Source organism: Mobula hypostoma, chromosome 3 (assembly GCF_963921235.1).
Source record: "Mobula hypostoma chromosome 3, sMobHyp1.1, whole genome shotgun sequence".
NCBI classification, from domain to species: Eukaryota; Metazoa; Chordata; class Chondrichthyes; order Myliobatiformes; family Myliobatidae; genus Mobula; species Mobula hypostoma.
The window spans coordinates 2,044,653-2,070,108 of record NC_086099.1 but is presented as its reverse complement, the minus strand read 5'-3'; the positions used below and the strand labels follow the sequence as shown (position 1 = coordinate 2,070,108).

The window sequence follows — 25,456 nt, the reverse complement described above, 5'->3', positions numbered from 1 at the left end:
ACTTTATGCAGACTAATTTCTAAATGAGGAGAAAAACCAAAAATCAGAGATGTAGAGGGACTTGGGAGTCCTTGTACAGAACACCCTAAAGGTTAACATGCAGGTTGAGTTGGTGGTGAGGAAGGCAAATGCAATGCTAGCATTCACTTCAAAAGGTCTAGAATATGTTACGAGAATACACATAAAATTAAGATGTTTGCTGGCCTGGGCTAGCATCAGTGGCATCAGCAGTTGGTCTGCCACCTGCCCTCAGGGGAAGGAGAGATAAGGAACAATGGAGCAGCGTCTGGGGATGTGTAATGAGGGGATGTGGGAGGAAGAGCTGTCTGGAGCGGCTCCCCCCTTTGAACCCTGAAATGTTTGAAGTGATGGACAGGCGATACCCCAGCAGGGGGATAAAAAGGGGCAGGTTCGCTAAGACGACACACACGCCACCCGAGGTAACGAGACCCTGGAAGCGGTGCGCCTCTCACGAGTGGTGAGAAGTACCGGACAACGACAAGGGTGAAAAGGTACGATCAGCGGGAACCCGGTGTGTGTCCGCCCTTGCCTGGGTGCCGGGTTCACTGCAGAGGATCGACCGCATCTGGAGGAGGGGTCACAGTCGGTGACCTCAGGTGACATCACCAAGGACCCGCCCAAAAGCTGCTTGTGAGCCATATCGCCGGTCTGTGAGTGAAGCCGTGTATGAATAGTTGTTCCTGTTCTCTCTCTCTCTTCCCCCACGTTGTCCATCGCCATGGCAACGATTACTGCGAACTGAACTACAAACTGGACTGAACTTTGAGTCATTTTGAAATTGGTCATTTACCCCTAGACAACGATAGAGCTTGATTGATGCTGTTATCTTAATGCTGTGCACATGTGTGTTTATCATCACTGAACTGTTGCATTTATTATCCTTTCGATTACTGTGTTGCTTGTTTCTTTAATAAAACTTTCTTAGTTCTAGTACTCCAGACTCCAACTGAGTGATCCATTTCTGCTGGTTTGGCAACCCAGTTACGGGGTACGTAACAAATACAAGAGCAGGGATGTGATGCTGAGGCTTTATAAGGCACTGGTGAGGCCTCACCTTGAGTATTGTGAACAGTTTTGGGCCCCTCATCTTAGAAAAGATGTGCTGGTATTGGAGAGGATCCAGAGGAGGTTCACAAGGATGATTCCAGGAATGAAAAGGTTTTCATACAAGAAATGTTTGATAGCTCTGGGTCTGTACTTGCTGGAATTTAGATGAGGGGGAATCTCACTGAAACTTTCGAATGTTGAAAGGCCTAGACAGAGTTAATTTGCGAAGGATGTTTCCAGTAGTGGAGGAGTCTAGGACAGGAGGGCACAGCCTCAGACACCTAAAGGGGTGTCCATTTAGAACAGATTTGGAGAAATTTCTTTAGCCAGAGGGTGCTGAACTTGTGGAATTCATTACCACAGGCAGCTGTGGAGGCCAGGTCATTGGGTTTATTTAAGACCGAGCTTGATTGGACACGGCACCAAAGGTTACGGGGAGAAGGCCAGGGAGTTCGGCTGAGGAGGGAATAAAAGGATCAGCTATGATTGAATGGCAGAGCAGACTTGACAGGCGAAATGGCCTAATACTGCTCTTATGTCTTATGAAATATTGGTTAAAATCAATACACGTACCCTGCAGGAAGCCTGAGAAAAGTTTATTTCTTATTTGTTTCTGTAACATTTTCTCTCCCTTTGAGACCAGTTTAACCAAAAAAAAAAAATACCCTGTGAAGGAACACGAGACGTATGCAGCACGGGCTGTTTTCCTTTGTTGAATGTGGTTTTTAATTGATTTGCCCTCTTGTTTTTCACTGAAAACTACATTTTCTGAACAAAAATACAGAAGATAAACGATAATGAATTGAACTGCATTCATAAGCTGCTGATTGGAACCGTGTCAATTCAGGTTGCCATTCCACTGGTTTTCTTTTGTTTATTCCACACTTAGAATTAAAATTAGAAGTAAACTGGATTTAAATTTATGGTGCCAACATGAGTGAGTTTTGTTAAAATTGATGTTTTAAACTCAATTGCGAAAGCTTCCTCATTAACTGACACCTATTCCACCATGGACCATGCCAAGCCCGGCTAGCAACCCCTTCCCGTAAAAACCCAGCCAACAGAAGCTCCAACGACCCCATCCCTGTGAGAGGAAGGATCTCCAATGGGCTATACCTCAAAATACCTAAAGACTGGCCCAGGACAGAAGCCTCTGGTGAGCTGCTCTCAGCGGTCTATGCTCCAATAAGGGTGACGGGCTTAAGAAGTTGCTCCAGGTCTACTTTTGACTTCAATCCCATTTTAAAACCTCTTCTCCTTCATGTGTTATATCGATTTTCTCAAAGTCTTTTCCCCAGGGTTCGGAAATCCAAAACTAGAGGGCACAGATAAAGAGGGGATAGATCTAAGAGAGAGGGAATTTCTTTACACAGAGGATACTGACTAGCTGGCATGAGCTGCCACAGAAAGTGGTTGAGGTGGGTACAATTTAAGAGTCATTTGGATAGATACATAGACAGGAGGGTCTTGGAGAGTTATCAGCTGAACACAGGCAACTGGAACTAAGAGTGAAGGCGATGTGGTCAGCATAGAGTTGTGGGTTGAAGGGCCTGTTTCTGTCGCATATTACCCTGCTATCATTCTTACAAGTAGCTACTTTAGTCCAAAAAAAAGGAATTTTCTGTTTTTGTTTGATAATATCTTTGATCTGAGTGAATTATTAATTCACAGAAAACCTCTTGCTGTTCACTATCGAAACATTTCATAGTCTTCAAAACGAAACCAATGTTTCTCAAGCCCTTCCTTACGTTCAGGGTGATTTTATTTTTACTATTTACACAAAGTCTAACTACTATACTGAGAAGGAACTCAGGTCAGGCAGCACCTATGGAAATTGAGAGTCAACGTTTCCGACACTCGAGTGTTGCTCAAGATTACCAGAATCTGCAGAGTTTCTCGTGTCCCTGTTTCTCACTCTCTCCCATTACAAGGGATTCTTTTCAATCAAAAGAATCAGACTTCCTCTTTAGCTGTCTTTCATATTTAAGATCAAATCTGTGCACCAGAATTTCATTGAAATAGAATTTCTCTGAAATTCAACAAAGCAAAGTTGCACTCTGGTTAGCTTAGATTTTCCAAAACCCCCAAAAGGGAACCAACAAGATTTAATGTTTATCCATTCATACCCATAACGTGAAGAACTCTTGGATTAGTTTGATTCACCTTGAAGACCAGAATACTGTATTACTCTAGAAATTATCTTCTAGAACTTGGAGGTTTCTAGACATACTGATATAATTTACACACTAGTCTATGATGCAATCCCATCACCCATCATACTCTTGACAATAAATGCAAATGGTTATGTTTCTACTTTTACAAACTGCATCTGGCATCCTGGATCTGGATTAATTGCAGATTTGCACAGCAATCATCCTTTTTTCTTCTAGTTTTCACATTGCATTTTGCAAGATTCGAAGCCAAGGATTCCAAAACGTTCTCTTCATTAAACATACTGAGCTATTATCAAAATAAGAATCTGGGTGAAATCAGAGACCTCAAAACCAGCTCTCTTAACCCTCCTTTTTTCCTTTCTCCTTTGGCAATCTTCCTAATGTATAAAATTCTTCATTTGGACGCAGGTCAATGAGAAGAGCCAGGCGGTTGGACATTGCAAAGAACGCTGCTATTGTGCCGATATCCCAGACATCCTCTTTATCAAATCCATGCTTCTCCAAGTTTTTGAGGTGGTGGTCACTGATGTTTTCAGCTTTGCTCACGACAAGGGCAAAATCCAACATGGCCCGCTGTCGATCGTCCAGATCAGCCGACTGCCTGTTCACAACGACCTGAAAGTTACAGGTTGGAGGAGAATCAGGTTTAATATCAGAATTACAAACTGCTCCATTTATAGATGTTAGAAAATTTAAAAAAACATTTTCAGACAAAATACTTTACTCACCTGATCTGCCAGAGTGGGATTTTTTGAATAAAGGCGATGTAAGGCACAGTGCGCTATCACGCAGTAGGGACAATGGTTATTCGCACTTGTGGCCACAATAATAAGCTCCCGATCTGCTTTGCTAAGATTTCCTAAAGACAAATTCATGGTGAAAGGCAGGAAAAAGTTTAAAACATTTCTTTCAAACATATTTCATCAAAAAAATTAACTTATCGAGTTTTCTCTAAAATATTAATTTATTGCTTTAAGCCATATGTTATTCTAGCTGGGATGGGAATGAGGAGAATCCATTCTGGTGTATTCACCAAATACCTGGCGTATCTTTGTTAAAACATAAACACCAGGGAGAGAGATGTACAGTATCTGTGCAGCTCTTTGCTAAAGTAACCCAAGTGTTCTTGCCCATGTCTTCCATAATCGAACATTTATATAATTTGCCCTAAAGCAAATTAATGCTTATTTAAAACAATGAACCGTTCTTTCAGTTAATACTTTATACAGCTCACGAGTTACTAAAAATATTAAATTCCATTCCATATCCAGTTATGGATTTGAATACAACCACTGTACTAATTTATAGTGCCTCCACACCCAAGACCCAGTGGATTTGTACCCCACTGCCCTTGAATCTTAGACTACTGCTCCTCGAATCTGTCTAATCCAGTTATATCAACGTGTAAGCAACAGAACACTCAGTGCCAATACAGACTGGAAGCATTGCAAAGTGGATACGTAACCACTGGAATCTCACAGGAAAAGCTCATCCGCTGATTCCCAGCTGAAGTCTTCCATTCCATTTACCTGTCTCTTTGTTCATTATAGCGTTGTAATAGGCAAAGAACGCTCTGAATTCCACAGGCCGATACGAAAGTGCTTTAAATATATTTGGCAAAAATCCACCCTGTGAAGCAAAATTATTATTGAAGATTCCCACAGGTTATACACAACTTAAACGCTGAAAAAACAAATTCTAAAAAATACTTTAGGTTATACGGAAAAATTATAAGGAAATAGATGTTTTAAATTTAACAATGAAACAGTGAACAAAGTGCTGAAAATGGTGAATGGAAGGAGGCAGCAGATCTCCTACAACAGACAACCAAACAACTGCCTTGGACATAATAGTGAGATCACCAAAAATGTAATGGACCTTCCTCAACGTTCAGTGGTGTCCCAACGGGACCCTCCTCGCTGTCCAGTGCTGTCCCAATTGTCCTTCAATTCATTGTAAAGCAAAAGTGCGGATAGAATGGGCATTTGCAGACACGAAATGGGGAAGACATAACCAATGCTGCTGAAATGAGGAATGAAATGTGGCGTGACATTTACTATGGAAAATGGTTAGCCAAATCTACAAAATAATAATAGAATGGGCAGAATAAACAGATGAAGAGGGAAAAGGACAATTCCATTAAGAGTTACAAGTTTGTCATCAACAGATTAGATTAATGTAATGCAGTTAATTTGTGAAATTCGGATCAGAAGGCATTTCCGTTAAGTGTAATTCTGAGGATAATGCAGAGTACACTAATGACTGGTTAATGGATACTGGAATTCAAGGGTGGAGGGAGGAACTCCCTGACTAACCAATTACCTATCAACCTCCACTTTAAATATATCCAATGACTTGGTCTCCACAGCTGTCTGTGGCAATGAATTCCACAGATTCACTATCCCCTGGCTAAAGAAATTCCCCCTTCTGTTTCAAAGGAATATCCTTCTCTTCTGGCATTGCCCCCTCCGTCCTAAACTCCCCACATCCATTCTATCCAGACCTTTCAATAATTGATACATTTACTGAGATTCCCCCCTCGTTCTTCTAAACCCCAGTGAGTATGGACCCAGAGTCATCAAATGCTCCTCATACCTTAAGCTTTACATTCCCAGAATCATTCTCCTGAACCTTTTCTGGACCCTCTGCAAGCCAACACACCCTCCTTAGATCTGGTTGCTAAACACGAACAAGGCCCATGGTAGTGCAGGACAGCTACTAGCGTGGAGGCAAAGAGTCTGCCGTCTATGCCCGTCCCTGTCCTGTAATACCATGGACTCCTGTCTTGTTCAGCACTCCGACAGGTCCTTCTCTCACAGATTTTTGCCAAACTAATGCACTTGGTAATTAAATGCTTAATTTTTCTAGTATTCTTTAGGCTCCCAGTAGCAACTGGAGCACCAAACGGCAGACAAATACACAGATTTTGTAAAGGTAAAAACAACAGGGTTGTTGTCATGGATGACTTCAACTTCTTTAATACTGATCGGCACCTCAGTGCAAATGGCTCGACAGGGGAGTATTTGTTAGGCATGTCCAGGAGGTAATCTTGAGACAGTATACAGACAGGCTGATGAGAGAGGCCATATTACTAGGTAAGTTCAGGGGTGTCTCTGGACACAATATATCGATGACAGCGGCTGTATTTCAATCTGAGTTTGCAGAGATTTGGTACGTCAAGGATTTTTTAAAAACATGGAACAGAAAGAGCACAAAAACAGGCCCTTTGGCCCATCAGGAATGAAAGGGTTACTGTATGAGGAACGTCTGGCAGCTCTTGGGCTGTATTCTCTGGAGTTCAGGAGAATGAGGGGGGGTCTCATAGAAACATTCCGAATGTTAAAAGGCCTGAACAGATTAGATATGGCAAAGTTATTTCCCATGGTCGGGGATTCTAGGACAAGAGGGCACAACTTCAGGATTGAAGGACGTCCATTTAGAACAGAGATGCGGAGAAATTACTTTAGTCAGAGAGTGGTAAGTCTGTGGAATTTGTTGCCACGAGCAGCTGTGGAGGACAAGTCATTGGGTGTATTTAAGGCAGAGATAGACAGGTTCTTGATTGGCCAGGGCATCAAAGGGTATGGGGAGAAGGCAGGGGAGTGGGGATGACTGGAAGAATTGGATCAGCCCATGATGAAATGGCGGAGCAGACTCGATGGGCCCAATGGCCTATTTCTGCTCCTATATTTTATGGTCTTATTCCCAGGCCAACCAATTAACTAATCCCATCTATCTCAATTTTATAAACTCAGTACTCTAGAAAAACACAATCCAAATTTGTCCACCCTTTACTTTTAGCTAATACACTGCAATACAAGCAATAATGTGGTTGCCCTCTTCTGCATTCTCTCCAAAACCTGCACGTCATTCCTGTAATGTGATGACCAGAACTCCAACAGAAACTATAACACAGCAATGTTGGAACAGAATAGAAGGACTAAATTGTCTCTGACTATTTTTATAGAACATTAACAGGAAGCCCACCTTGGTTTCCACCTCTTCCATCAGTTCAACAATATCATATGGCAGGTCCTTTTTATATGGAACAGGGTATCTGCTGATGGGGCGTAAAGGGTTCTCAGGTTTTGTACTATAATCCATGTTGGAAGCAACAGACCCTCCTCTTGTCCATCTTGATGCCAGTGTGAAAGACTAGAGTGGGGAAAAAGAGCAAAAAGGTTATTTCAATGACATGTTAGTGCAATTTGAAAATAAATACACTTTCCCATAAACGTATGAGACTTCAGGATAAATTGCCCCTTTGAAACAAATTGCAGATTTAACACACCCTTTGCCTAGAACAAAATAAAAAATCTCAAAGAAATAGAATCCGAATCAGGTTTATTATCACCAGCATGTGTTGTGAAATTTGTTAACTTAGCAGCAGCAGTTCAATGCAATACATAATCTAGCAGAGAGAAAAATAATAAATAAATAAATTACAGTATACGTATATTGATAGATTAAATCATGCAAAAACAGAAATAATATATATTTAAAAAGTGTGGTAATGTCAAGGGTTCAATGTCCATTTAGGAATCGGATGGCAGAGGGGAAGAAGCTGTTCCTGAATCGCTGAGTGTGTGCCTTCAGGCTTCTGTATCTCCTACCTGATGGTAACAGTGAGAAAAGGACATGCCCTGGGTGCTGGAGGTCTTTAATAATGGACACTGCCTTTCTGAGACACCGCTCCCTGAAGATGTCCTGGGTACTTTGTAGGCTAGTACCCAAGATGGAGATGACTAGATTTCCAACCCTCTGCAGCTTCTTTCAGTCCTGTGCAGTAGCCCCTCCATACCAGACACTGATGCAGCCTGTCAGAATGCTCTTATTTGCTCAAGTATGTTGTGAAATTCATAGACCTTAAAGAATCGGTGAAGTGCTTATACATTTGCCTGTGATTACCACTTCACAATTATGACAACTGCTTCAGAATCAAGACGGAAGTGAAGGAATGCAACAAAAATAGAAGATTATACTGAACACCAGTTTCTCCTTCTGATGCGGAAGAAGCAGTGTGGGATGAAAAGGCCAAACTGTTTAACACAGGAATTGCAAGAGTGGTTTGGTCAAAATCTGTAACCTCAGAGATAAAAGCAAAAGAGGTTGTACTGTTCAGCAAAAGAATATGAAGCTGCACAGGAGTGAGCAGAGGTGTGGAGTTCTTTAACGGAACAAAATAAAATACTTGAAAAGATTACTAAGCACAGCTGGGCACCTCTCTTTATTGAGACACAGCACGGAATATGCCCTTCGAGTCATGCTGCCCAGCAATCCCCCAATTTTAATCCGAGCCGACTCACAGGACTATTTATACTACCAGTTGATAGGTCTTTGGACCGTGGGAGGAGGCCCGTGCGGCCACAGTCAGAACATACACACTCCTTACAGGCAGCGGCTGGAGTCGAACCTGGGTCGCCTGTACGGTGCTGTATTGTGCTAACCACTACACTACCATGCCACCTGTCCTTTTGCATTTTTGCTGCAGGAAGGAATACACAGCCACAGTGACTCTTACTTTCATTTGAATTCAGGAGCCATGTTTCAGGTAACACCACTCCACTTTGCTCTGAAGGACCCCACACAACAAGATTAACAAAGTCCCAGTCTGGGATAGCCTTCTTCCTATTGGACCCCTCAACATACAGATCTAAAATTAAACGTTGCAACATTGCTAATTTGTTTAGTCTAATCTCAATGTTGATCACAGTTGAATTTGTACATGCATCTCGAATTCCTTTTATGACATCACTGCTACTGTTTGGATGCCAAAATAACAATGTACAAACTTCTCCAGCTTCCCAAGAACAAAAAAAACTTTTAATTTCTTATCCACTATCTTTTACTGGGATTACCCACTTTCCATCCTTTACTAACAATGCTACCTCACAGCACAGAAACAGGTCCTTCGGCCCATCTAGTCCATGCCAAAGCATTTAGACGACCAACTTCCATAAACCAGTCAGAGAGGGAACCATCTACCACCAGTCTCCGGCTTCTCCCATTGTGCCAATTTACACCTTGTATCGAATGCCAAGTGACCAACCTCCCGCATGGGACCTTCTCAAATACCTTACTCATGTCCACATCCAGTGCCTTGCCTTCATCAACGTTCCTCGTAACTTCCACAAAAACTCAAAGATTAGTTAGACACGAGCTACCACACACAAAGCCATACTGACCATCCCTAATTAGTCCCTGTCTACCCAAATATACTCATATCCTGTCCCTTAGAATACTGCCTAATATTTACATATTACTGGCATAATTTACATATTACTATTTAACTATTTATTACTATTTTCTATTACTATTTATTATTTCCATGACTATTACTATTTACTAATAGTAATATTACTATGACTATTTCTATCACTATTTATTATTTATGGTGCAACTGTAACGAAAACCAATTTCCTCCGGGATCAATAAAGTATGATTATGACTATGACTATGACTATGACTATGACTAATAATTTTCCCACAGCTGATGTCAGGTTCACTGGCCTATAATTTCTTGGCTTAATTTTAGAGCCTTTCTTAAACAACAGTGACTATCCTCCAGCTCTCAGGTAGATTACCTGTCACTTAGGATGATTTAACTACCTCTGTCAGGATCCTGGCAATTTCTGCACTTGCCTCCTGTAGAGTCTGAGGGAACACCTGGGGATTTATCCACCCCAGTTATTATGAGGACACGCAGTCCTCTTTTATTGTCATTTAGTAATGCATGCATTAAGAAATGATACAATATTTTTCCAGAATGATATCACGAAAACACGACAAACCGACTTAAAAACTATCAAAAACCACATAATTATAACATATAGTTACATCAGTGCAAAGCAATACCATAATTTGATAAGAACAGACCATGGGCACGGTAAAAAGTCTCAAAGTCTCTCGAAAGTCCCATCATCTCACGCAGACGGTGAACCTCCAGCGCCGCCAACTTGCCGATGCAGCATCCTGGAAGCATCCGACCACAGTCCGACTCCGAGTCCGTCCGAAAACTTCGAGCCTCCGACCACCTCTCCGACACCGAGCACCATCTCTGCCAAGCGCTTCAACCCCGGCCCCGGCAACGGGCGATAGGCAAAGCCGAGGATTTGGGGCCTTCCCCTCCGGAGATTCTCGATCACACAGTAGCAGCGGCAGCGAAGCGGGCATTTCAGAAGTTACTCCAGGTGTTCCTCCGTGCTTCACACGGCTGTCTCCATCAAATCCGGATTGTGCACGGCCCCTAGTTAACACATATCGATATTTATTCGGAACGGCTGCGCGCTGCATCGCGCCGCCATCTTCTCCTCCCTCCCTACAATTGCCTTAAGACAGCAAATATTTCCTCCTCTGTAATCTGTTCATGTCCTCGCTGTTGCTTTGCCTTACTTCTATAGACTCTCTGTCCATCTGCAGAGTAAATACAGATGCAAAAAAATCCATCTTCCAACATCTCCACCATCTTTTTTGGTTCCACGCATAGATTACCATTCTGGTCTTCCCAAGGACCAATTTTGCCCCTTGCAATCCTTTTACTCTGAACGTATCTGTAAAATCCCTGAGGATTCTCCTTCACCTTGTCTGCTAGGGCAACCTCATGCCTTCTTTTAGGCCCTCCTGATGTTTTTCTTAAGTGTTCTTTTGCATTTCTTACAGTCCATAAGCACCCCGTTTGTTCCTATCTGCTACGCACCTATTCTTTTTTAAGCAGGGCCTCAATATCTCCTGTGCCATGGCCCCCAGTGGGTCTGGCCTACAGGTACAACGAGACATTCCCATTCCCAGTATCATAATGTAGGAGTCTAGTACATTTATATAAGGGTACATCAGCTGTGAATCAACTCTCCAAATTCTGTTAGAAGCTCTAAGCACTTGACAAGGAAGAATTTGCACTGTTGACTTGTCAGAACACTACTTTCAATAACCAAGTTTGGTGCTGAAGTTAGTAGTAGATAGTCTACATTCATAGAAAAGCACAGTACAGGCCCTTCGGCCCACAATGACGTGCCTACCTTTTCACCGACTCTAGGATCAATCTGACCTGTCCTGTGATCACAGCCCCACAGTTTTCTATTTAAGAGTCTCTTAAATACCCTTAATGTATTAATGTCATTTTCTTTGGCGGTTGATCGGGGCAGGACTGCGCAAGCGCGTGTAAGTCGGCCCATGAGGCAGCGGGAGTATTTAAAAGAGAGCAGTTTGACGGAGCGGGTGACGTTGTAGAGGGAGGCAGAGTAGGAAGACTTTGTCTCGAGAGGCTTCGGCGAGCAGAGGCTGAGGACGAGCTTCACTCCAAGTGAGGTAAGGCCGGGTACGTTCCTTTAAAAGGAGAACGGTCTCCAGCGGTATTTTATCTGAAGCAAGGAAGGTGGCAAGGCTGTAGCGTGTTGGGTAGCTCATGACAGCTGAGATCGGCCCCGTGGTTTGTTCCTCCTGCAGCACGTGGGAGATCAGGGATACTTCCAGAGTCCCTGACAACTGTGTGTGCAGGAAATGTGTCCAGCTGCGGCTTCTGGCAGACCGCATTGAGCGGCTGGAGCTGCGACTGGATTCATCCTGGAGCATCCGTGATGCTGAGAAAGTCGTGAATAGCACGTTCAGTGAGTTGGCCACACCACAGGTAAAGGCTACACAGGCAGAAAGGGAATGGGTGGCCACTAGACAGCGTAACAGTAGGCAGGTAGTGCAGAAATCCCCTGAGGTCATCTCCCTCCTAAACAGATATACTGTTTTGGATACTGTTGGGGGAGATGTCTCATCAGGGGAAGGCAGCAGCAGCCGAGTTCATGGCACCATGGGTGGCTCTGCGGCACAGGAGGGAAGGAAAGGGAGTGGGAGAGCTATAGTGATAGGGGATTCGATTGTAAGGGGAATAGATAGGCGTTGCTGCAGCCGCAAACGAGACTCCAGGAGGGTATGTTGCCTCCCTGGTGCAAGGGTCAAGGATGTCTCTGAGCGGCTGTAGGACATTCTGGAGTGAGAGGGTGAACAGCCAGTGGTCGTGGTGCACATAGGTACCAATGATATAGGTAAAAAATGGGATGAGGTCTTACAAGGTGAATTTGGGGAGTTAGGAGATAAACTAAAAAGTAGGACCACAGAGGTAATAATCTCTGGATTACTACCAGTGCCACGTGCTAGTCCGAGTAGAAATAGGAGGATATTTCAGATGAATACCTGGCTTGAAAAATGGTGCAGGGTGAGGGATTCAAATTTCTGGGGCATTGGAACCAGTTCTGGAGGAGGTGGGACTGGTACAAACAGGACGGTCTGCACCTGGGCTGGACTGGAACCAGTGTCCTAGGGGGAACATTTGCTACTGTTGTTCAGGAGGATTTAAACTAATGTGGCAGGGGGATGGGAACAAGTGCAGAGAGACAGAGGGGTGTAAAATGAGGGTAGAAGCAAAAAGTAGTAAGGTGAAAAGTAAAAGTGGCAGGCTGGCAAATCCAGGGCAAAAATCAAAAAGGGCCACTTTTCAACATAATTGTATAAGGGCTAAGAGTGTTGTCAAACGCACCTGAAGGCTTTGTGTGTCAATGCAAGGAGCATTCGTAACAAGGTGGATGAATTGAAAGTGCAGATTGTTATTAATGATTATGATATAGTTGGGATCACAGAGACATGGCTCCAGGGTGACCAAGGATGGGAGCTCAACATTCAGGGATATTCAATATTCAGGAGGGATAGACATGAAAGAAAAGGAGGTGGGGTGGCTTTGCTGGTTAGAGAGGAGATTAACGCAATAGAAAGGAAGGACATAAGCCGGGAAGATGTGGAATCGATATGGGTAGAGCTGCGTAACACTAAGGGGCAGAAGACACTGGTGGGAGTTGTGTACAGGCCACCTAACAGTAGTAATGAGGTCGGAGATGGTATTAAACAGGAAATTAGAAATGTGGGCAATAAAGGAACAGCAGTTATAATGGGTGACTTCAATCTACATGTAGACTGGGTGAACCAAATTGGTAAAGGTGCTGAGGAAGAGGATTTCTTGGAATGTATGCGGGATGGTTTTTTGAACCAACATGTCGAGGAACCAACTAGAAAGCAGGCTATTCTGGACTGGGTTTTGAGCAATGAGGAAGGGTTAATTAGCAATCTTGTCATGAGAGGCCCCTTGGGTAAGAGTGACCATAATATGGTGGAATTCTTCATTAAGATGGAGAGTGACATAGTTAATTCAGAAACAAAGGTTCTGAACTTAAAGAAGGGTAACTTTGAAGGTATGAGACGTGAATTAGCTAAGATAGACTGGCAAATGACACTTAAAGGGTTGATGGTGGATATGCAATGGCAAGCATTTAAAGATCGCATGGATGAACTACAACAATTGTTCATCCCAGTTTGGCAAAAGAATAAATCAAGGAAGGTAGTGCACCCGTGGCTGACAAGGGAAATTAGGGATAGTATCAATTCCAAAGAAGAAACATACAAATTAGCCAGAAAAAGTGGCTCACCTGAGGACTGGGAGAAATTCAGAGTCCAGCAGAGGAGGACAAAGGGCTTAATTAGGAAAGGGAAAAAAGATTATGAGAGAAAGCTGGCAGGGAACATAAAAACTGACTGTAAAAGGTTTTATAGATATGTGAAAAGAAAAAGATTGGTTAAGACAAATGTAGGTCCCTTACAGTCAGAAACAGGTGAATTGATTATGGGGAGCAAGGACATGGCAGACCAATTGAATAACTACCTTGGTTCCGTCTTCACTAAGGAGGACATAAATAATCTTCCGGAAATAGTAGGGGACAGAGGGTCCAGTGAGATGGAGGAACTGAGCGAAATACATTGTTAGTAGGGAAGTGGTGTTAGGTAAATTGAAGGGATTGAAGGCAGATAAATCCCCAGGGCCAGATGGTCTGCATCCCAGAGTGCTTAAGGAAGTAGCCCAAGAAATAGTGGATGCATCAGTGATAATTTTTCAAAACTCGTTAGATTCTGGACTGGTTCCTGAGGATTGGAGGGTGGCTAATGTAACCCCACTTTTTAGAAAAGGAGGGAGAGAGAAACCGGGGAATTATAGATCGGTTAGCCTAACGTCGGTGGTGGGGAAACTCCTGGAGTCAGTTATCAAAGATGTGATAACAGCACATTTGGAAAGCGGTGAAATGATCGGACAAAGTCAGCATGGATTTGTGAAAGGAAAATCATGTCTGACGAATCTCATAGAATTTTTTGAGGATGTAACTAGTAGAGTGGATAGGGGAGAACCAGTGGATGTGGTATATTTGGATTTTCAAAAGGATTTTGACAAGGTCCCACACAGGAGATCAGTGTACAAACTTAAAGCACACGGTATTGGGGGTATGGTATTGATGTGGATAGAGAATTAGTTGGCAGACAGGAAGCAAAGAGTGGGAATAAACGGGACCTTTTCAGAATGGCAGGCGGTGACTAGTGGGGTACCGCAAGGCTCAGTGCTGGGACCCCAGTTGTTTACAATATATATTAATGACTTGGATGAGGGAATTAAATGCAGCATCTCCAAGTTTGCGGATGACACAAAGCTGGGTGGCAGTGTTAGCAGTGAGGAGGATGCTAAGAGGATGCAGGGTGACTTGGATAGGTTGGGTGAGTGGGCAAACTCATGGCAGATGCAATTTAATGTGGATAAATGTGAAGTTATCCACTTTGGTGGCAAAAATAGGAAAACAGATTATTATCTGAATGGTGGCCGATTAGGAAAAGGGGAGGTGCAACGAGACCTGGGTGTCATTATACACCAGTCATTGAAAGTGGGCATGCAGGTACAGCAGGCGGTGAAAAAGGCAAACGGTATGCTGGCATTTATAGCGAGAGGATTCGAGTACAGGAGCAGGGAGGTACTACTGCAGTTGTACAAGGCCTTGGTGAGACCACACCTGGAGTATTGTGCGCAGTTTTGGTCCCCTAATCTGAGGAAAGACATCTTTGCCATAGAGGGAGTACAAAGAAGGTTCACCAGATTGATTCCTGGGATGGCAGGTCTTTCATATGAAGAAAGACTGGATGAACTGGGCTTGTACTCGTTGGAATTTAGAAGATTGAGGGGGGATCTGATTGAAACGTATAAGATCCTAAAGGGATTGGACAGGCTAGATGCGGGAAGATTGTTCCCGATGTTGGGGAGGTCTAGAACGAGGGGTCACAGTTTGAGGATAGAGGGGAAGCCTTTTAGGACCGAGGTTAGGAAAAACTTCTTCACACAGAGAGTGGTGAATCTGTGGAATTCTCTGCCACAGCAAACTGTTGAGGCCAGTTCATTAGCTATGTTTAAAAGGAAGTTAGATATGGCCCTTGTGGCTACAGGGGTCAGGGGGTATGGAGGGAAGGCTGGTTTCTGAGTTGGATGATCAGCCATGATCATAATAAATGGCGGTGCAGGCTCGAAGGGCCGAATGGCCTACTCCTGCACCTATTTTCTATGTTTCTATGTTTCTATGAATAAACGGGACCTTTTCAGAATGGCAGGCAGTGACTAGTTGTGTACCGCAAGGCTCAGTGCTGGGACCTCAGTTGTTTACAATATATATTAATGACTTAGAGGAGGGAATTGAAAGCAGCATCTCCAAGTTTGCGGATGACACGAAGCTGGGTGGCAGTGTTAGCAGTGAGGAGGATGCTAAGAGGATGCAGGGTGACTTGGATAGGTTGGGTGAGTGGGCAAATTCATGGCAGATGCAATTTAATGTGGATAAATGTGAGGTTATCCACTTTGGTGGCAAAAACAGGAAAACAGATTATTATCTGAATGGTGGCCGATAGTCATAGTCATACTTTATTGATCCCGGGGGAAATTGGTTTTCGTTACAGTTGCACCATAAATAATAAACAGTAATAGAAATAGTAATAGTAATACTACTATTAGTAAATAGTATATAGTAATAGTCATGGGAATAATCAATAGTAATAGAACAGTAATAAATAGTTAAATAGTAATATGTAAATTATGCCAGTAAATTATGAAATAAGTCCAGGACCAGCCTATCGGCTCAGGGTGTCTGACCCTCCAAGGGAGGAGTTGTAAAGTTTGATGGCCACAGGCAGGAATGCCGAATAGGAAAAAGGGAGGTGCAACGAGACCTGGGTGTCATTATACACCAGTCATTGAAAGTGGGCATGCAGGTACAGTAGGCGGTGAAAAAGGCGAATGGTATGCTGGCATTTATAGCGAGAGGATTCGAGTACAGGAGCAGGGAGGTACTACTGCAGTTGTACAAGGCCTTGGTGAGACAACTCCTGGAGTATTGTGCGCAGTTTTGGTCCCCTAATCTGAGGAAAGACATCTTTGCCATAGAGGGAATACAAAGAAGGTTCACCAGATTGATTCCTGGGATGGCAGGACTTTCATATGAAGAAAGACTGGATGAACTGGGCTTGTACTCGTTGGAATTTAGAAGATTGAGGGGGGGATCTGATTGAAACGTATAAGATCCTAAAGGGATTAGACAGACTAGATGCAGGAAGATTGTTCCTGATGTTGGGGAAGTCCAGAACAAGGGGCCACAGTTTGAGGATAAAGGGGAAGCCTTTTAGGACCGAGATTAGGAAAAACTTCTTCACACAGAGAGTGGTGAATCTGTGGAATTCTCTGCCACAGGAAACTGTTGAGGCCAGTTCATTGGCTATATTTAAGAGGGAGTTAGATATGGCCCTTGTGGCTACGGGGATCAGGGGGTATGGAGGGAAGGCTGGTGCAGGGTTCTGAGTTGGATGATCAGCATGATCATACTGAATGGCAGTGCAGGCTCGAAGGGCCGAATGGCCTACTCCTGCACCTATTTTCTATGTTTCTATGTATTTGCCTCCATCACCACTCCTGGCAGTGTGTTCCAGACATCCACCACTCTCTGTGTAAAAAGAACTTAATTTTAGCATTTCCTTATACTCTCCTCCAGTCAGTTTAAAATTATGTCTCCGGGTAATGTCCATTTCCACCCTTGGAAATAGCCTCTGGTCATCCACTTAATCTATGCTTCTTGTTGTCTTGTACATCGCTTCGTGCTTTACTCCAAAGAGAAAAGCCCTAGCTCGATCAGCCTATCCTGATGAGACATACTCCCTAATCCAGACGGATCTTGGTAAATCTCATCTGCACCCTCTCTAGATCTTCCACATCTTACATGCTCTCAACCAAATTAAAGAACCAGATTGCTTTTCACAACAATGCAATTGAATAATTATTTACACGCAGCTTTCACCCCAAACCTGGATCCCTGTATACACGCACTGCCCACTCGACCGCAGGGCATACTCACCAGCCACGTACCACCACCCAAACATGCTCGACCCTCCCCAATTATCCCCGACACACTGAAACCCCCAGCCAGGCATGTTCGACCCCCAATCCCCAACCCCTGCGACACACTCAACCCCCCCAATCCCTGACACACTCGACCCCCACCCCCGGACCCCCACCCCAACCACAGCGACACACCCGACCCCCACCCCGACCACAGCAACACACCCGACCCCCACCCCCGGACCCCCACCCCGACCACAGCGACACACCCGACCCCCACCCCCGGACCCCCACCCCAACCACAGCGACACACCCGACCCCCACTCCAACCCCCCGACACACCCGACCCCCACCCCGACCACAGCGACACACCCGACCCCCACCCCAACCACAGCGACACACCCGACCCCCACCCCGACCACAGTGACACACCCGACCCCCACCCCAACCACAGCGACACACCCGACCCCCACCCCAACCCCCCGACACACCCGACCCCCACCCCGACCACAGCGACACACCCGACCCCCACCCCAACCAGAGCGACACACCCGACCCCCACCCCCGGACCCCCACCCCGACCACAGTGACACACCCGACCCCCACCCCAACCACAGCGACACACCCGACCCCCACCCCAACCACAGCGACACACCCGACCCCCACCCCCGGACCCCCACCCCGACCACAGTGACACACCCGACCCCCACCCCAACCACAGCGACACACCCGACCCCCACCCCAACCCCCCGACACACCCAACCCCCACCCCCGGACCCCCACCCCAACCACAGCGACACACCCGACCCCCACCCCAACCCCCCGACACACCCGACCCCCACCCCAACCCCCCGACACACCCGACCCCCACCCCAACCACAGCGACACACCCGACCCCCACCCCCGGACCCCCACCCCGACCACAGTGACACACCCGACCCCCACCCCAACCACAGCGACACACCCGACCCCCACCCCAACCCCCCGACACACCCGACCCCCACCCCCGGACCCCCACCCCAACCACAGCGACACACCCGACCCCCACCCCAACCCCCCGACACACCCGACCCCCACCCCAACCCCCCGACACACCCGACCCCCACCCCGACCACAGCGACACACCCGACCCCCACCCCAACCACAGCGACACACCCGACCCCCACCCCGACCACAGTGACACACCCGACCCCCACCCCCGGACCCCCACCCCAACCCCCCGACACACCCGACCCCCACCCCGACCACAGCGACACACCCGACCCCCACCCCAACCACAGCGACACACCCGACCCCCACCCCCGGACCCCCACCCCGACCACAGCGACACACCCGACCCCCACCCCCGGACCCCCACCCCGACCACAGCGACACACCCGACCCCCACCCCAACCACAGCGACACACCCGACCCCCACCCCCGGACCCCCACCCCGACCACAGCGACACACCCGACCCCCACCCCAACCACAGCGACACACCCGACCCCCACCCCCGGACCCCCACCCCGACCACAGTGACACACCCGACCCCCACCCCAACCACAGCGACACACCCGACCCCCACCCCCGGACCCCCACCCCGACCACAGTGACACACCCGACCCCCACCCCAACCACAGCGACACACCCGACCCCCACCCCAACCCCCCGACACACCCGACCCCCACCCCAACCCCCCGACACACCCGACCCCCACCCCGACCACAGCGACACACCCGACCCCCACCCCCGGACCCCCACCCCGACCACAGTGACACACCCGACCCCCACCCCGACCACAGCGACACACCCGACCCCCACCCCAACCACAGCGACACACCCGACCCCCACCCCGACCACAGCGACACACCCGACCCCCACCCCAACCACAGCGACACACCCGACCCCCACCCCCGGACCCCCACCCCGACCACAGCGACACACCCGACCCCCACCCCGACCACAGTGACACACCCGACCCCCACCCCCGGACCCCCACCCCAACCCCCCGACACACCCGACCCCCACCCCAACCACAGCGACACACCCGACCCCCACCCCGACCACAGCGACACACCCGACCCCCACCCCGACCACAGTGACACACCCGACCCCCACCCCCGGACCCCCACCCCAACCCCCCGACACACCCGACCCCCACCCCGACCACAGCGACACACCCGACCCCCACCCCAACCACAGCGACACACCCGACCCCCACCCCAACCACAGCGACACACCCGGACCCCCACCCCAACCACAGTGACACCCCCGGACCCCCACCCCAACCCCCCGACACACCCGACCCCCACCCCAACCACAGCGACACACCCGACCCCCACCCCGACCACAGCGACACACCCGACCCCCACCCCGACCACAGTGACACACCCGACCCCCACCCCCGGACCCCCACCCCAACCACAGCGACACACCCGACCCCCACCCCGACCACAGCGACACACCCGACCCCCACCCCGACCACAGTGACACACCCGACCCCCACCCCCGGACCCCCACCCCAACCCCCCGACACACCCGACCCCCACCCCGACCACAGCGACACACCCGACCCCCACCCCAACCACAGCGACACACCCGACCCCCACCCCCGGACCCCCACCCCGACCACAGTGACACACCCGACCCCCACCCCAACCACAGCGACACACCCGACCCCCACCCCAACCCCCCGACACACCCGACCCCCACCCCCGGACCCCCACCCCAACCACAGCGACACACCCGACCCCCACCCCAACCACAGCGACACACCCGACCCCCACCCCAACCCCCCGACACACCCGACCCCCACCCCCGGACCCCCACCCCAACCCCCCGACACACCCGACCCCCACCCCAACCACAGCGACACACCCGACCCCCACCCCAACCCCCCGACACACCCGACCCCCACCCCAACCCCCCGACACACCCGACCCCCACCCCAACCACAGCGACACACCCGACCCCCACCCCCGGACCCCCACCCCGACCACAGTGACACACCCGACCCCCACCCCAACCACAGCGACACACCCGACCCCCACCCCAACCCCCCGACACACCCGACCCCCACCCCCGGACCCCCACCCCAACCACAGCGACACACCCGACCCCCACCCCAACCCCCCGACACACCCGACCCCCACCCCAACCCCCCGACACACCCGACCCCCACCCCGACCACAGTGACACACCCGACCCCCACCCCAACCACAGCGACACACCCGACCCCCACCCCGACCACAGTGACACACCCGACCCCCACCCCCGGACCCCCACCCCAACCCCCCGACACACCCGACCCCCACCCCAACCACAGCGACACACCCGACCCCCACCCCGACCACAGCGACACACCCGACCCCCACCCCCGGACCCCCACCCCGACCACAGCGACACACCCGACCCCCACCCCAACCACAGCGACACACCCGACCCCCACCCCAACCCCCCGACACACCCGACCCCCACCCCGACCACAGCGACACACCCGACCCCCACCCCCGGACCCCCACCCCAACCCCCCGACACACCCGACCCCCACCCCGACCACAGCGACACACCCGACCCCCACCCCAACCACAGTGACACACCCGACCCCCACCCCGACCACAGTGACACACCCGACCCCCACCCCGACCACAGCGACACACCCGACCCCCACCCCCGGACCCCCACCCCGACCACAGTGACACACCCGACCCCCACCCCGACCACAGCGACACACCCGACCCCCACCCCGACCACAGCGACACACCCGACCCCCACCCCGACCACAGCGACACACCCGACCCCCACCCCGACCACAGCGACACACCGGACCCCCACCCCAACCACAGCGACACACCCGACCCCCACCCCAACCCCCCGACACACCCGACCCCCACCCCGACCACAGTGACACACCCGACCCCCACCCCAACCACAGTGACACACCCGACCCCCACCCCGACCACAGCGACACACCCGACCCCCACCCCCGGACCCCCACCCCGACCACAGCGACACACCCGACCCCCACCCCCGGACCCCCACCCCGACCACAGCGACACACCCGACCCCCACCCCCGGACCCCCACCCCGACCACAGCGACACACCCGACCCCCACCCCGACCACAGCGACACACCCGACCCCCACCCCAACCACAGCGACACACCCGACCCCCACCCCAACCCCCCGACACACCCGACCCCCACCCCAACCCCCCGACACACCCGACCCCCACCCCGACCACAGCGACACACCCGACCCCCACCCCAACCACAGCGACACACCCGACCCCCACCCCGACCACAGTGACACACCCGACCCCCACCCCCGGACCCCCACCCCAACCCCCCGACACACCCGACCCCCACCCCAACCACAGCGACACACCCGACCCCCACCCCGACCACAGCGACACACCCGACCCCCACCCCCGGACCCCCACCCCGACCACAGCGACACACCCGACCCCCACCCCAACCACAGCGACACACCCGACCCCCACCCCAACCCCCCGACACACCCGACCCCCACCCCGACCACAGCGACACACCCGACCCCCACCCCCGGACCCCCACCCCAACCCCCCGACACACCCGACCCCCACCCCGACCACAGCGACACACCCGACCCCCACCCCAACCACAGTGACACACCCGACCCCCACCCCGACCACAGTGACACACCCGACCCCCACCCCGACCACAGCGACACACCCGACCCCCACCCCCGGACCCCCACCCCGACCACAGTGACACACCCGACCCCCACCCCGACCACAGCGACACACCCGACCCCCACCCCCGGACCCCCACCCCGACCACAGTGACACACCCGACCCCCACCCCGACCACAGTGACACACCCGACCCCCACCCCGACCACAGCGACACACCCGACCCCCACCCCGACCACAGTGACACACCCGACCCCCACCCCCGGACCCCCACCCCGACCACAGTGACACACCCGACCCCCACCCCCGGACCCCCACCCCGACCACAGCGACACACCCGACCCCCACCCCGACCACAGTGACACACCCGACCCCCACCCCCGGACCCCCACCCCGACCACAGTGACACACCCGACCCCCACCCCCGGACCCCCACCCCGACCACAGTGACACACCCGACCCCCACCCCCGGACCCCCACCCCGACCACAGTGACACACCCGACCCCCACCCCCGGACCCCCACCCCGACCACAGTGACACACCCGACCCCCACCCCCGGACCCCCACCCCGACCACAGTGACACACCCGACCCCCACCCCAACCACAGCGACACACCCGACCCCCACCCCCGGACCCCCACCCCGACCACAGTGACACACCCGACCCCCACCCCAACCACAGCGACACACCCGACCCCCACCCCAACCACAGCGACACACCCGACCCCCACCCCGACCACAGTGACACACCCGACCCCCACCCCGACCACAGTGACACACCCGACCCCCACCCCCGGACCCCCACCCCGACCACAGCGACACACCCGACCCCCACCCCGACCACAGCGACACACCCGACCCCCACCCCGACCACAGTGACACACCCGACCCCCACCCCCGGACCCCCACCCCGACCACAGTGACACACCCGACCCCCACCCCCGGACCCCCACCCCGACCACAGCGACACACCCGACCCCCACCCCGACCACAGTGACACACCCGACCCCCACCCCCGGACCCCCACCCCGACCACAGTGACACACCCGACCCCCACCCCCGGACCCCCACCCCGACCACAGTGACACACCCGACCCCCACCCCCGGACCCCCACCCCGACCACAGTGACACACCCGACCCCCACCCCCGGACCCCCACCCCGACCACAGTGACACACCCGACCCCCACCCCCGGACCCCCACCCCGACCACAGTGACACACCCGACCCCCACCCCAACCACAGCGACACACCCGACCCCCACCCCCGGACCCCCACCCCGACCACAGTGACACACCCGACCCCCACCCCCGGACCCCCACCCCGACCACAGTGACACACCCGACCCCCACCCCAACCACAGCGACACACCCGACCCCCACCCCCGGACCCCCACCCCGACCACAGTGACACACCCGACCCCCACCCCAACCACAGCGACACACCCGACCCCCACCCCAACCACAGTGACACACCCGACCCCCACCCCGACCACAGTGACACACCCGACCCCCACCCCGACCACAGTGACACACCCGACCCCCACCCCCGGACCCCCACCCCGACCACAGTGACACACCCGACCCCCACCCCAACCACAGCGACACACCCGACCCCCACCCCAACCACAGCGACACACCCGACCCCCACCCCAACCACAGTGACACACCCGACCCCCACCCCGACCACAGTGACACACCCGACCCCCACCCCGACCACAGTGACACACCCGACCCCCACCCCCGGACACTCACCCGCCACCCCCGGGTTCCGAGCGCCACCCAAGCCCGACTCATGGCGACCTACACGACCCTGACAAACCGGAAGTGAGGTAACCTTTCCGCTTCAGCACGACCTGTCCGTTCAGATCAAGATTCCGACCTGAGCCGGTCCGTCAATACCTCCGGCCCCCCGTCTTCCGGAACTGTAAACCTTTCTGTCCGTATCCATTTGAATTGATTTGACTTTATTTCTTACATCCTTCATCTCCATGAGGAGTGAAAATCCTTTCGCTGCCCAAATGTACAATTTATAGTATTTTCAATAAGACAGTCAGTATAACATAGAAATACAATTGTGTCAGCGTGAATGAATCAGTCTGATGGCCTGGTGGAAGAATCTGTCCCGGAGCCCGTTGGTCCTGGCTTTTATGTTGCGGTACCGTTTCCCGGATGGTAGTAGCTGGAACAGTTTGTGGTCGGGGTGATTTGGGTCCCCAATGATCCTTGGGGCCCTTTTTTACACACCGGTCTTTGTAAATCTCCTGAATAGTGGGAAGTTCACATCTACAGATGCGCTGGGCTGTCCACACCACTCTCTGCAGAGCCCTGCGATTGAGGGAAGTACAGTTCCCATATCAGGCAGTGATGCAGCCGGTCAGGATGCTCTCAATTGTGCCCCTGTAGAAATAGACAATAGGTGCAGGAGTAGACCATTCGGCTCTTCAAGACAGCATCGCCATTCACTGTGATCATGCTGATCATCCACAATCAGTATCCAGTTCCTGCCTCATCCCCATAACCTTTGATTCCGCTATCTTTAAGAGCTCTATCCATCTCTTTCTTGAAAGCATCCAGAGACTTGGCCTCCACAGCCTTCTGGGGCAGAGCTTTCCATATATCCACCACTCTCTGGGTGAAGTTGTTTTTCCTCAACTCCGTTCTAAATGGCCTACCCCTTACTCTTAAACTGTGGCCTCTGGTTCTGGACTCACCCATCAGCGGGAACATGCTTCCTGCCTCCAGCGTCTCCAATCCGTTAATAACCTAGTATGTTTCAATAAGATCCCCTCTCATCCTTCTAAATTCCAGTGTATACAAGCCCAGTCGCTCCAATCTTTCAACACATGACAGTCCCGCCATCCCGGGAATTAACTCTGTTAAGCTACGCTGCACTCCCTCAATAGCAAGAATGTCCTTCCTCAAATTTGGAGACCAAAACTGCACACAATACTCCAGGTGTGGTCTCACCAGGGCCCTGTACAACTGCAGAAGGACCTCTTTGCTCCTATACTCAATTCCCCTTGTTGTAAAGGCCAGCATGCCATTAGCTTTCTTCACTGCCTGCTGTACCTGCATGCTTGCTTTCAGTGACTGATGTACAAGAACACCTAGATCTCGTTGAGCTTCCCCTTTTCCTAACTTGACTCCATTTAGATAATGATCTGCCTTCCTGTTCTTGCCACCAACGTGGATAACCTCACATTTATCCACATTAAACTGCGTCTGCCATGCATCCACCCACTCACCCAGCCTGTCCAAGTCACCCTGCATTCTCATAACATCCTCCTCACATTTCACACTGCCACCCAGCTTTGTGTCATTGGCAAATTTGCTAATGT

General features: G+C 51.2%; 1 protein-coding gene across 2 annotated transcripts; it reads right to left on the bottom strand.

The window, feature by feature from the left end:
• Window positions 1-1,630: 1,630 nt before the first annotated feature.
• On the bottom strand, window positions 1,631-23,947 carry si:ch211-175m2.5 (uncharacterized protein LOC568697 homolog). 2 transcript variants are annotated; one of them, XM_063042562.1, is made up of 6 exons: window positions 23,871-23,942; window positions 10,119-10,488; window positions 7,230-7,397; window positions 4,772-4,871; window positions 3,971-4,101; window positions 1,632-3,857 (listed from the first exon to the last, which is right to left on the bottom strand). In XM_063042562.1, exons 2-6 carry the CDS (start codon window positions 10,119-10,121, stop codon window positions 3,582-3,584), a joined length of 678 nt encoding a protein of 225 aa, XP_062898632.1. In that variant the 5' UTR covers window positions 10,122-10,488; window positions 23,871-23,942; the 3' UTR covers window positions 1,632-3,581. The 2 variants fall into 2 exon arrangements, with proteins under 2 accessions (XP_062898631.1, XP_062898632.1); XM_063042561.1 differs by lacking the exon at window positions 10,119-10,488 and having other exon boundaries at window positions 1,631-3,857; window positions 23,871-23,947.
• Between the last annotated feature and the right edge of the window lie 1,509 nt (window positions 23,948-25,456).